The 12,911-nt window shown below is 32.9% G+C and overlaps 1 protein-coding gene across 3 annotated transcripts in view; it reads left to right on the top strand.

Annotated features, from left to right (window-relative positions):
• LOC149080456 (uncharacterized) overlaps positions 1-12,911 on the top strand; it is a 1,573,269-nt gene that overhangs the window by 1,300,959 nt on the left and 259,399 nt on the right. For 2 of the 3 annotated variants that reach the window (XM_089239571.1, XM_089239572.1), the window contains one exon: positions 7,862-7,915. The exons of the other annotated variant lie outside the window; for it this stretch is intronic. In XM_089239571.1, the coding sequence (XP_089095697.1) occupies positions 7,862-7,915 (54 nt within the window). The remainder of the gene's footprint in view (positions 1-7,861; positions 7,916-12,911) is intronic. 3 annotated transcript variants of the gene reach the window in all.

Raw genomic sequence — 12,911 nt, 5'->3', positions numbered from 1 at the left:
CCCCGGCTTTTGAAAATACACTAAAAATGGTATATATATATATATATAAATATATATATATGCATACATTGAGTACATGTGTTTTGCCCCCCCTAGAAAAAGTTGAAATGACGGCCCTGGGATTACCATCAAAACGGAAAAAGCTCCTTTTCATTTTACACTTTCCTGGCGAAAACAAAGTGAATATCAAATATAGCTACTCATTTTTCATAAGGTCATACAATATGTATGAGTTTTCTTTAATGATAATTTATGAAGAATCGTTACAGTTCAATCTTAAGTAATTTGATATCCTCTGCAATACTTGTATTCATTCAGGGTATAAGACTCATATCTTTTTATACGGTACATCGATAAATTGAAAAAAAATTGAGATAGTGCTCATTTAAGAAATTAAAGTAAAAAAGGAATATTTATTGTATTTTAGTTTCATTTTGGTTGCAAAACTACATGAAGTTGACTCACATCTTGGTCTTAATACAGGGACAACAATTAAATTGCGCTTTCTTTGCAATCTTTTTATTGTCCTATCTTGCTTTTCAGATGAGTAACAAACACGACAGGTGAACAGTTTACATTTTACATTTGCAGTTTGAATTATTTTTGTATATCGGAGATAATTGGTACCATGTGCCAAGAGGAAAATTTTACAAGAGAGAAGTTTAGTGTTTTTAAAGTGAGAGAGAATATCTCTTATTTATTGAAATAGGACTTGATGTTCTATACCTATGTGTATAGTGTAATGAAAATATAGCAAATTAATAGCGTTATCTCAATATTCACAAAAATGGGCATGGTTCCTTTTACATATACACAGTATTTTAATTGTTATATTATATTAATCTCCTTATTTCATGAAACGAGCATCGCGTTGTCTACGTTTTGAAAAACGTGATTTTAGAGACTGGTGGTGCTTACACTGAGAGACATGCGACGCGTATGTCCATTGTCGTTTCAAAAAACACAATTTCCCAGAGATTGACCTACTGCCAGAGGCGGGTTTAAGGGCGGGCGTAAGTGCGCCCGAGGCCCTGACTTGTAAAGGGCCCCGAAAAGCACAAACTTCAAATTCTTTTGTATTGGGGCCCAATATTTTATTTTGCTCCCGGGGCCTCGACTGACTTCAATCCACCACTGTCTACTGCATCACATGTTATTAACTGTCAATTAACCGAGTAGCACTTTTAAAATTGACAAGCATTTTGACAAGCATTACTGAGCATTTAGCAAGCATTTCCGAAATTAAAAATAACCATTTAATAAATTTTATATCGGAAATGTGCGTTGGATGCGGGCCTTATGTTAAGTTCATAAACAAAATGTCATTCATATAATTGATGTTTCTTTTTTGTCCGATACAGCGACGCTTACGTTCCTGTGGTGATTATTCCTAGAAATACGGTACTGTGTAATACTACACGTACCGCAATAAAAAAATATACTCAGTGAAATATAGAAACAAAAGACCACAATAAAATATATATTAGTTATTGCTCATTTCGTTTTTAATTCTAATATAAAAAATAATTACAACTCAGTAAATCCCATGTTAATTCGCATTTAGAATCAATTTAATATAATAAATTTGATTATTCAGACCTGTAGAATTGAAATTTTAGAAAATTGCCTGGAAACTGATGAACATACAAGTTTTGGAAACCATGAAGTTTCATGATGCATTTTTGATCACTGATTTTAAAGGTGTCTCATTTTTGAATATCATGTAAAATATTTCCACAAAAATTGATTTCGATATAACAGGAGGAAATCTATAGAATATGTATTATTCTAACCTTTTAAATACTAAACTTTTCAAAGAATTTTTTACATAATCTTTGTATTATTATATTTTTTATTATGTAGCTTTCGATATAAAAGTAGCATAGGAAAAAGAACAAAAATGAAAGGAACAAAAGCAGTTTAAGTAATAAGAATTTCCTTCTTTCTAAGTATTTACTGGGATATTTGAATTCAAAATTCGGAGGAAAGTTGAGGGGAAAAAAGCAGCAAAAAATAACGATTTTATAATTCAGATATCTCTGCGAATATTGCACTTAAAAACGTGGAAATTTCTTCGTTGGCATCGGAAGAGACAGGGTAACAACTTTCTAATACGGTTTTTGGGCACAGGTTGTCCATATAAGAGGTTACTTTTTTATTTTAATAACTATGCAATCCCTTGAAACATGAATGACGTAGCTGAAATTCCTGACTAAGCTCATTTACATTCTGTAAGAATGACTTTTATATCTGTCACCGTTTTCTTGCTATTTCCATTTTGAAAACCGTCAGGCGATTGTGGGACACTGTACATTCAAGTAATACAAGCATCACGAGTGTACAAACCACTGGCGGGCCCCGTCCAGAATTTTAAAAGCTCCACGAAACAATTTTGTAAAAGTATTTCATTATTTCAAAATACACTTTAGGACGTGCAGTTAAAGGTAATATGTATAGATCAGAGGCGGATTTAACGGCGGGCGTACTATGCGCGCGCCCGGTTCCCCGGCATCTAAAGGGCCCGAAAAAAACCCAAATTTCACACTTTTTCTAATTTAAGGGGCCCAATATTTTCGTTTGCTCCCGGGGCCTCGACCAACCTTAATCCGCCACTGGTATATATATTATGTCATGCATTATATTGATTGTGTTGCTGACTATAACCAAGTACGCACAAAGTATCTCGGTACCATTGGTTGTTGCTGAGATACTTGCATATTGGAATGTATGCATCATACATAAAATAAATGACACTTCTCTCTAAGATGGACAGATTATTCAAATACTACTTTTTCTAATTGAAAGTATGTTTCTGTTGCGAACGGTTTACAAGTTATTTGAGGTGAAAATGGACGTTAGTTTTCACCCGGTATATATAATGTTTTTTATAAAGCCCACAAATTATAAAAATTACACAAAAAGCAGTAGATCGAAAAAGAGAAAACTTATCTTCATTTGTGAACCATCATTTGGCTTCGAAGAAAACACGATAATCCCAAAATATACATGCGTAACACCAACATAACACAGTTACTAACAAATCAAAATGAAAATAAAAATTGGCGACCCAAATAAAAAAGACGCTGTGAGCAAACAAAGTAACGTAAAAAGTCAAGAGTGTGTGTTCGATGCCAAGTATCTATGAATACGTTCGCGCGACGGTGCTTCGACTAGTTGCGGGCAAAGGAAGACAGAAAAAATACGTCTTCACTCGGACGTCGAGCGAGACATCTTTTATTAACAACATTATTAATTTACCCTCATATATTCAGAAAAGATAGGAAAAAATTTAAGAAATGATAGTACGCACCAATGCAAACAATTGTCATCGAAGAATGCATATAGAAATGTCCTCTCCACTTGTCAATACAAGATTCATCGAAAGACTGGTTCTTTGTGGAGATGAAAGTAGTCTTGGCGGCGCTTGGCCGCGATATTGCCAATTCCCGCCACTAGATGGCGCCACCGGAAATGTTTTCGCTTTTTCGCGCGTTTTTGATCGACTTCCTCTTTCAGCCGGATTTCGCACCAGACTTCCTGTCGCCTGGGAAAATGGCGATATTTTTTTCCGGATTTCGCACCAGAACGTCTGGGAAATGTCGGATATATTTTGAAAATGGCAGTTGGTCTTATTTATTTTGAAAAAAACTATTTTAGTGATCTATCGGGAATCGAACCAATGAACACTGATAAATTCTTTCGTTCTCCAGGTTGGTGCGCTAACCACTGATCCCAATAGACTTGCAAAACAAATGTCTTATAAAATAAGTATGTAAAAAAAAATAATAGTACGTATATTAAAGAAAAGTATATTAAAAAATACGTCGCTCCTAATTTTGATGTGCCTATGAGGCTACCACTCGTCCACGGAGTTATTGGTGAAAAGGGCGAATATTGTGAACCATATCTACTGCTTTTCAATTATTTTCCACAAATCTTTTTTTAAATAAATTTTAAAAAATTTTCTCCAGATGGTCGATTACGTGACCCACGTTGATGACGATACTAGATGGCAGCACTACCGATATTTAACTTCCGTGAAAATTATTCCCTATTTCGTTATATAAAATCTTTTATCAAATGTCGTCCCGATTTTCCCTTTGGACATGAAGTTGTATTAGAAATGAATTTAAAAGAGAAAAAATTAAGTCGCCAAATTACGGTGAAAATGTCAATTTTGGCACCAAACTAACCAAGATTTTTCTCTAGCTGTTTTCAATCCTCAAGTTTGAAAAGATATAGTTCGTTTGTGGTTGATGATGATGCTAATTAACCACTAGTGTTCAAATTATGTTGCTTCGAGAAGAGCCTTTTTATAAAAAAAAATATCCAGGTTAATCAAACATGATCCAAAAAAAACGCTCACTTTCCAAGCGTTATTATTTTTACCCATCGTCTTGGGATCTTTAAGAGATTAGATACCAAAAATATGCACAAAAAAACACACACACAAGTTTTCATTGTCAACATTTTTATATTTCCTTCCATAACGAAACGAGATTTGTAACAACACCCTTAAAAAGCTTATTCTTTAGACATCACTTCTTATACCACATAAATAAGAAACATATTGTGTCTTCCCGCACTTTATTATTTTATTTCTATATTCCATTCAACCACTTAAAAATTATTTATTTCACTTGTTTTATTTTCATTGATATTATTTTTAAAATTTAAACCTATTTTTAGTTTTTCATTATGTCACTTTATTCATGGCTTTTATTTTATTTTATCACTTTTATTTATTTATTTTTTTTATTCACTTCAAACACTTGAAAATTTATTTATTTCACTTTATTTTATTTTATCCAACTTATACTACATGTTTTACTTTATTAATTATTCAAACTTTTATTCAAAAATTTTAGTATTTTCTTTATTTTATTACCTTTTTCATTTCGTTTATTTTTTAATCATTCAAAATTTTATTTTTTAATGTTTCATCGTTATTATATTATCTATTCGATTTTATTATCTTTGTGTCATGATTTTATTTTTAGTGTTAGTTTATTTTTTCATTCAGTTTATTTTTATATTCCATTCAACCACTTAAAAATTATTTATTTCACTTGTTTTATATATGTTACCGGCAAAGTATGAAATCCAGGCATTCTATACAATGCCTAGCTATATATATTTCACTTTATTTCATTTTCATTGATATTATTTTTTAAATTTAAAAGCCTTTCCAACTTATTCTATATTTTATTTTATTAATTATTCAAACTTTTATTCAAAAATTTTAATTTTTTCTTTATTTTATATATTTGATTTTTATTATCTTAGTGTCATCATTTTATTTTCATTTCGTTTATTTTTAAATCATTCAAAGTTTATATTTTTAAATCATTCAAAGTTTATATTTTTAATGTTTCATCGTTTATCTATTTTATTTTTATTACCTTTTTGTGTCAACATTCTATTTTCTTTATTTTTTATCATTATTATTTCATCTATATCGTTTTTTCATTATCTTTGTTATTTTATTTGTAATCATTCAATTTTTATTTATTAATTACTTAAAATTGTTTAAGTGAATTTTGTCGTTTTTGAAGAGATTTTTTATTTCTTAAATAATATATATTTTTTTAATTAAAATGTTATGTGAATAAATTTCACGCGTGATTCAAAAAATGAGACAGACTACAAGTTTATTCAGTATAAATATTTTATACATACAAATATACAAATATTTAATCTTATCAAGATATCGATCGCATGCTCGATAAGTTTATACATTTGTTTGGAATTTAAATTAATTCCTTTTATCGTCGGTGTGTTATTGACATAAACACAAATGTCATAAATTGTATTACATTTCGTGAAAAAAACACCATCACCAAGAGGTTCGGAACGAGAACAGTTTCCTCTAAATTTGAAGCCGGAGTCGTCGTACACAGTCAATGCAAGACTAGATAAAGTGATAATCATAATCACGGACACAACGATGATCCCGATCAAGGCTTTCCCGGTCTCTTTACGGCTAAAACATTTTCTCTGGGCCGTCAGAGCGCTATCCTTTGGCACGTCTTGCATAACTCTGTACTTATCACGAACTCCACTGGAAGTGACAAATGCTAGCGGGATTTCAGCAATTAATATGCTTCATTATGAAAAATCGACGTGATCTATCTAGTGTTAAACTGTATTTACGTTAAATATATATTGGGTATGAAAACCGTGTCTCTGACATGTCTCAATGAATAAAATTTTAATAACTCGTTTTTGAACAATTTCCATTACTTAAGAAAATATTCATTTCCTGCCTAGCACCGTTTTATGAAATATCGACGTTAAATAAAACTTACATTTCTGCTGAAAGGATTTGTAATGTTTATCAATCCGGAAAGTTACTCCGGCTTACGTACTATAAAATATTATATCTGTATGTTTATTCGAGTTTTTTTTCATGAATTTTACGTTCCTTAGTAGACATTGTTACCACGAGAGGCATGTTTTTTCGAATATTGATGAGAATAAGAAAAGGCTAAAAATAAATTACTGTAACCGATATGACTGGTGTCAACTAAAGAGTGGACATGACATTTTAACTTTCATTCTTTCTCGCACCAATTTTCTCAGAAGCATGTGTGTATTCAATAAAATAATAATACTTTTATAAAAACAGGGATAAATAACATGAAAAAAAAGGTAAAAAACTTAAAAATGATAAAAATGATAAAACTCATAAAAATGATTCAAAAAAAAAAAAATCCACAAGGAATTTTTAGCCAGCAAGACTTCAAAATGAAAGTCCTTTTTTACTGTTTCTAAATCGCATGTTATATCGTGACTTAGAACGTGACCTACGTGAGTGACACTTATTACTTTCAAAGGTCACGCTTAGAATGACCAACTGAGCACATTATTCCTCCCTAACTATTCAGTGTGAATCCATTGTTCCTTCCATAAAAGTTCTCACAGTGAATGCTTTCCAAAATCAGTTTTTGGTTTCCAATCTTTAATTCCGACATATTCAATTTCTCGAGATGAATGAATTCTCAGCTGTTTTCTCTCATTCACACAATTTACTATCTTTTACTAATTTTAACATATTCTATTTCAAATAATTAAATTTATTATTTTTATATATACAGAAAAAAATTCAATTATGAGAAACATATATACCATCTAGAGAAAAATGCCTGTACCGACGATTAAAAAAATTACATTGTTATTAAGGGATAAATAAAATATTTATAAAATTAACAAAAAAATATATATAAAAAAACACGAGACAAAATTACTCATGTCAAATAAACAATAAACACAGAAAAAACACATACAAACACAATATATAAGAGACACAATATAAAGGTGTGGACGCCAGCACTGTGAAGTTATTCCAGCGTGCAACCGTTCTAACAAATTTATGAAAATTAGAAAATTCGCAATTTTACTAGTTTTCACGAATTTGAATGACTAATTAGTTAATTAATCACGATTTTCATTAGCATCAGGATCATTGCGATTAATTTATGAAAATTAGAAAATTCGCAATTTCACTAATTTTCACGATTTTGAATCACTAATTACTACAGACTGATACCTAGTACTTCTAAGTGCTGCTTTAAACCTGGGTCGTTCATGGTTAAGTAAGATAATTTATAGCATACTGTCGAGCAAAACGACTTCGGCTCCATCGGCAAACGTATCTCACACCATCATCGCGTCACGCCACACAATCATTCCTTCACCCTAGCTCCAGTTGACGCCTAGATAAACACCATGATAGACTAACAAATATAGTGTAATTCAATCATTTTCTCACAGTTAAATTAAGCCGTACAAAATACTTTTATTTTGCTGCTATGTCTTTTTTGAGCAAAATTACTTGTATAACCTACTTTTTTTTCATCAGGGTACTCCAGGTGAAAAAGGAGAGTCTGGTGCAATAGGCCCCCCAGGATTGGAGGTAAATGGTTTTAATTACTATTCAATTGAATTCATTCAAAAATCGTAGTATTTTGCAAATACATTCATTCCCTGACGTACGAACAGGATTCCTCAGCATCGTCGTGATTCAAATCATTTGTAAGCCTAAACCAAACCAGTTTCGCCTCACTAACATTGCAGTCTGGTACAAAGAAAACAAAAAATCTAACTTAAGAGAAAAATTGGCATGAAATTATTTTCAATTTTTGCTCACCCTTCAAAGTGGGATGTAACTTTACACATTCGCAAGGATGAACAGATGGTAGCGAGTCAAAATCGGACGGGACATATGCGGACAACATGGAAATAGGGTCAAAATCGGACAAATTTTGCCGCGCCCTCCATGTTGGCGCTGTATCTCCCATTTGTTTCTCCAACTTGTTAAATGACGACAAAATGGATGCAACAAGAAACCGGGTCAAAATCGGACAAATTTTGCCTTAAAATGTTGGCGGTTTATCCCTAATTTTTCCACCAAGCTGCTAAGTGGCGATTTTCTCTTGGATGGACATTAAAAAGACATACAGAGAAACTTTTGATGAAATTTGAACAATGAAAGACATGAGTCGTCTACCAGTCGCCAGAACAAGTTAAAAAAAACTCGTCCTCTTTGAACCACTGACAAGTGATGGATTGCTACACGTAAAAAAAAAACGCCGACATAACCAACACTATAATAATGTATAGCTTCAGTAGAACTATTGTCATTATTATTACCGGGCTCGGCGCGGAGGTGATCGTAAGTCCTTATCCCGAGGGATTTCTATCCTAGGAAGGGTCTCTACAACTAATCTCGCCTGAGTATTATCAGCACAGTGCGTGCACTACGGCATTGTCAAACCAAAGGAAGTTGATTGTTTCATAAGAGGGAAAATTAGTAAAATCATACATAAATTAATGAGCACTTATACGATCATATACATAAACGATATTGATTGATCGTACATGCAAGATATATCGTGGGAAAAGAAAAATAACTACATCAACTGAACTAAATTTAATCAATAAAAATCACGGCAACTCACAGATGTCACACGTGGATAGAAATATGATAATATAGAAAACATGTGAACTAGTTCTACAGAAACATTAAAAAAAGATTTTATTCTAATGAAGTGATCTAAAACTATGCACACACACACTTATTCCGATTACAGTCAATCCCGTTTTTAACGTTCCCGCTTAGTACGACTTATTTCTGTGGTCTCAACTCTAAGTACAGTGGATCCCGCTTATAACATTTTTCAAAAAACCTGTCACAAAAACATTGTAGCGGGGAAATGCTTTAAATGGAAAATCTTAGAGTGAATTAGTGAGTTGGAAACACCAGAATAAGTCGTACTAAACGGGAAAACTATATAAGCAGGATCGACTGTAATTCCCATTAAGATTTCCCATTTAAAGCGGTTCTCGTTTACAACGTTTTCCATGACAGTTTTTCGGAAAACGTTATAAGCGGGATCCACTACATTATTTAATATTTATGCATTTGCATATAATAAGTAGTCTATTAAAAAATCTTTAAGTTGAGCATAATGAATCGAAATGATAGGTATCAAGTAGATACATGCGATCTTCATGCTTAATTGATTCAGAATTGAAATTCTATTACTGTCTTATTAAGGATGGGACGAATAGTGATTTGAGCGAATAACCGAATACTCGGCGGCCGAATATGTATTTTCTTAAAATTCAACACAATCATAAATAAAATTGGTGTTTTTAATTGAAAATAAAATTATTTGTAATTTCAAATGATTGACATTGAATTTTAGTTATACTATACGTCCCACGTTTAAATAAACTTACCCGTTTTGTGGTCCAGGATTTTTTTATTGTTCTTGATTATGCTTGATAACTTGATCCGCATTGCAGCTCTTATTCATGAACAATCATTAGTTACACTTGTCCGAAAATGGGTAAAGAACACGAATAACTACATTTACTAAAAATTTATTTCAAATGCTCCAGAGGAATGTGGACCAGAGGAAGAGGCCGGACACCCTTTGCTTATATTCAATCGTTCGAGAAAAATTACTGGGGTTACTGGTCGAAAATCTGGGGTGAATGGCACCGAGACTACCTCAAATTACCAAGGACTAAGATCAGGAGTTTCGGAAGTGTTTCGAACCAGTAGGTACTCATCTTTGTTTTAAACAAATAAATTTGCTTTCTGATCGATTCTGCAGGTGTCGGATGCATGCCAAAAATTACCATGGGTGCTTAGAACCCACAGCACTAACTCGGATTACCGAAAAACGATAGAAAACGACTCTCGAGAGGGTGGGGGGGGGGGCTACATTGATTTAAAGGTAAATATAATAAAAAATGTTAAGAAAATACTACGTTTATCCTGGGTCACAAAGCTGGAGCCCCACCCGCGTTCTACTTGTGTAGCGGCATTTGAAACATGAACAGTTAACGGCCATAAGGAACTTACTTCCATTTGATGACATACTGTATAATAATTACATTAAAACAACAATTTTTTAGTTTCTCTTCTTTGGACCTGCCTATTCAGACACAATCTCCCCTGCTTTGTTATTAATTCAATAACATAATTCGTTACAGATTAGGACTGCGAAGACCCATGACATTTTTATAAGGGAGACTGACATAGTTTGCAGATATATGAATGCTATAGTTTTTGTTTGATTGCACAGTAAATTAACTATAAAGATGCTTGTGAAAAATTTTAGCTAATCATTATACGTACACCGAAGACCCCAGTTCAGGAGAAGACTCCTTCTGTCCCAGTCTACTTCAAACGGGAACTGTAAGTACATTGTGTGTGCAGTGAATTCCATTCAGTAGTGTACGGAAGATTTTCTCATGAGTGCGGGGGGGGGGGTAAACTTTTTCTTTGTCGAAGGAGAATGATAGTTAACCTACAAAATAGGGTGGTTAGATCTGTTGGTTTTACATGACAATCTCGGTTTTTGTCCAATTCGGATCCCGCTTATACCGTTTTTGAAAAAAAGTCATAAAGAACTTTGAATAAACTAAAAACGAATTCCCTCAGAGAGAGAGAAAGTCAGACTGGGGCAGACACAGGGAATGTCTAATTTCGTTAGAAGTGTTAAAATATCCTCTATAACACTGCTCAAAACAAAAAAAATCGGTTTACCAAAGAAACTTCAACGGTTTTAGGGTAAAGGTTTTAGGTTTTAGTGGGCTGCTGATTCCAAAACTGGTGTTGGTTTTGACGAAATGACTCTAGTTTTGAGATAGTACATATTCCCAACATTCCAATGCAGTCTGTAATCACTATTTTTTGCGGCCGATTTTTACTTTTGTGTTTTTTCATTTATTTTCGTAACTTATTCTCAATATTATTGCATTCATATCATCATTAAGGAAGCGTAATTTTCATATTTACGGAATAAATGCGATAAAAGTGAAATTAGCCGATGTAGATGAATAAATACGAAAATTTTGATTTTTATAACTTTTCCTCAAAATTTCGAAGATTTACAATTTTAAGCAAAACTAGGTCGTGATTTTGCTGAGCAAAATGCTTTTGAATTCTAACTCGTGAATTAAGAGTTCAGTTGCCTTCAGTTTCTGAGTTCTATCCGAAAATTATGGACGTTATTGACTATTTATAGAAGGACCAAACTATATATCCATTTGTATATATTTGTTTATAATTTGTGTTAATTGCATTTTTAATTGGGTTGCTGTATTTTTGAAATATATGACATCCATATTTTTATGGGCATCTTGTGGCGTTGTATTTGTATTTGTATTATTTGTATTCGCGCAAGTTTTGCGCATCAAGATAATTTTCTCATGAACGCAAAGTCAGAGCCATTTTTTTCGAAAAGACAGAAAAAAGTTTGACAGCAGCAGAAGAGTTTAAATACATTTATTTTTTACACGATATTCGACGCGACAAATTAAACTCTGCAGCATATACAGTGGTTTTATGCTGGGCCTATCTGACGCCGTGACAACACTTACATCAACTTTGCACCCAAATTTTGTACTTTGGAAAGCTTCTCCAAGATAATATTTTTTGCAACGTTATGGCATGGTATGAAGTCATTGATAAATAGAATCATACTACTGTCAGTAGTCATCTAAAATACTTCTGTTGATGGCCATGCACATGAAATTCTACTACCTACTTTGCAAAGGCAGTTATTCAAAGTCTTCGTAGTCCCGCTAATAGCAAGAATGCTGACACAGTCAACCTTCGGTTTACGAACGTCTCGGTTTGCGTATAATTCGGTTTACCAACAACAAAAATTGATTCGGTTTACGAACACGCAAGCAGGAAAATATTTGACTAAATTCGAAATGATAATGGAGAAATTGAAGTGTCTACGGCCGCATTTCGATTTTTTCAAATGCATTCCTCCGAATTAGACTCCTTTTATCCAGCTCATAGATCAGCTTGTCATTTCAAATTTTGGGACGGTTATCATCAAAGAAATTTTTGAAACACGTTTTGCAATAACCTCTGATACATATATAATTACTACTATCTGATTTCTAGAAACATCATTTTAATGTCCCACATTGCTCATAGAACTTATTGATAAAGTTTGGCAGCAAGTGACTTATAAAACCATGAATTCGGTTTGGAACGCATTGTAGCCAGATTGCTTTGCAGGCAGAAATTTCGAGAGCTTTGACACTGAGATTAATAGGTGAAATTAATCAGACAAGACATGGGTACAGATCTGCCCATGTATAGCATATATGCCCGTTTTCTCGAAAAGTCTGGATTTTCTCTGGAAAAAAGTGTTTTTAGTGTCAGTATGATTATTTCAATAGGTTTCGAGTTATTCACTTGAGCGTGAAAAAGTGTAAAAATTGACACTGTAGGAATCTTCTGGGTCTTAGAAACGAATGAATCTATTTTTACATTAATTCCTATGGGCAAATGTGTTTCGGTTTGCCAACCTACCTCAGGAACGAATTAACTTCGTAAACCGAGGGTCGACTGTATTATGTACCTACAACGCCGT

Source organism: Pholcus phalangioides, unplaced genomic scaffold (genome assembly GCF_987345545.1).
Source record: "Pholcus phalangioides strain wild (caught in Gottingen) unplaced genomic scaffold, Ppha-v1.0 ptg000011l_1, whole genome shotgun sequence".
NCBI classification, from domain to species: domain Eukaryota; kingdom Metazoa; phylum Arthropoda; class Arachnida; order Araneae; family Pholcidae; genus Pholcus; species Pholcus phalangioides.
This window is presented reverse-complemented; position numbering and strand designations above follow the sequence as displayed.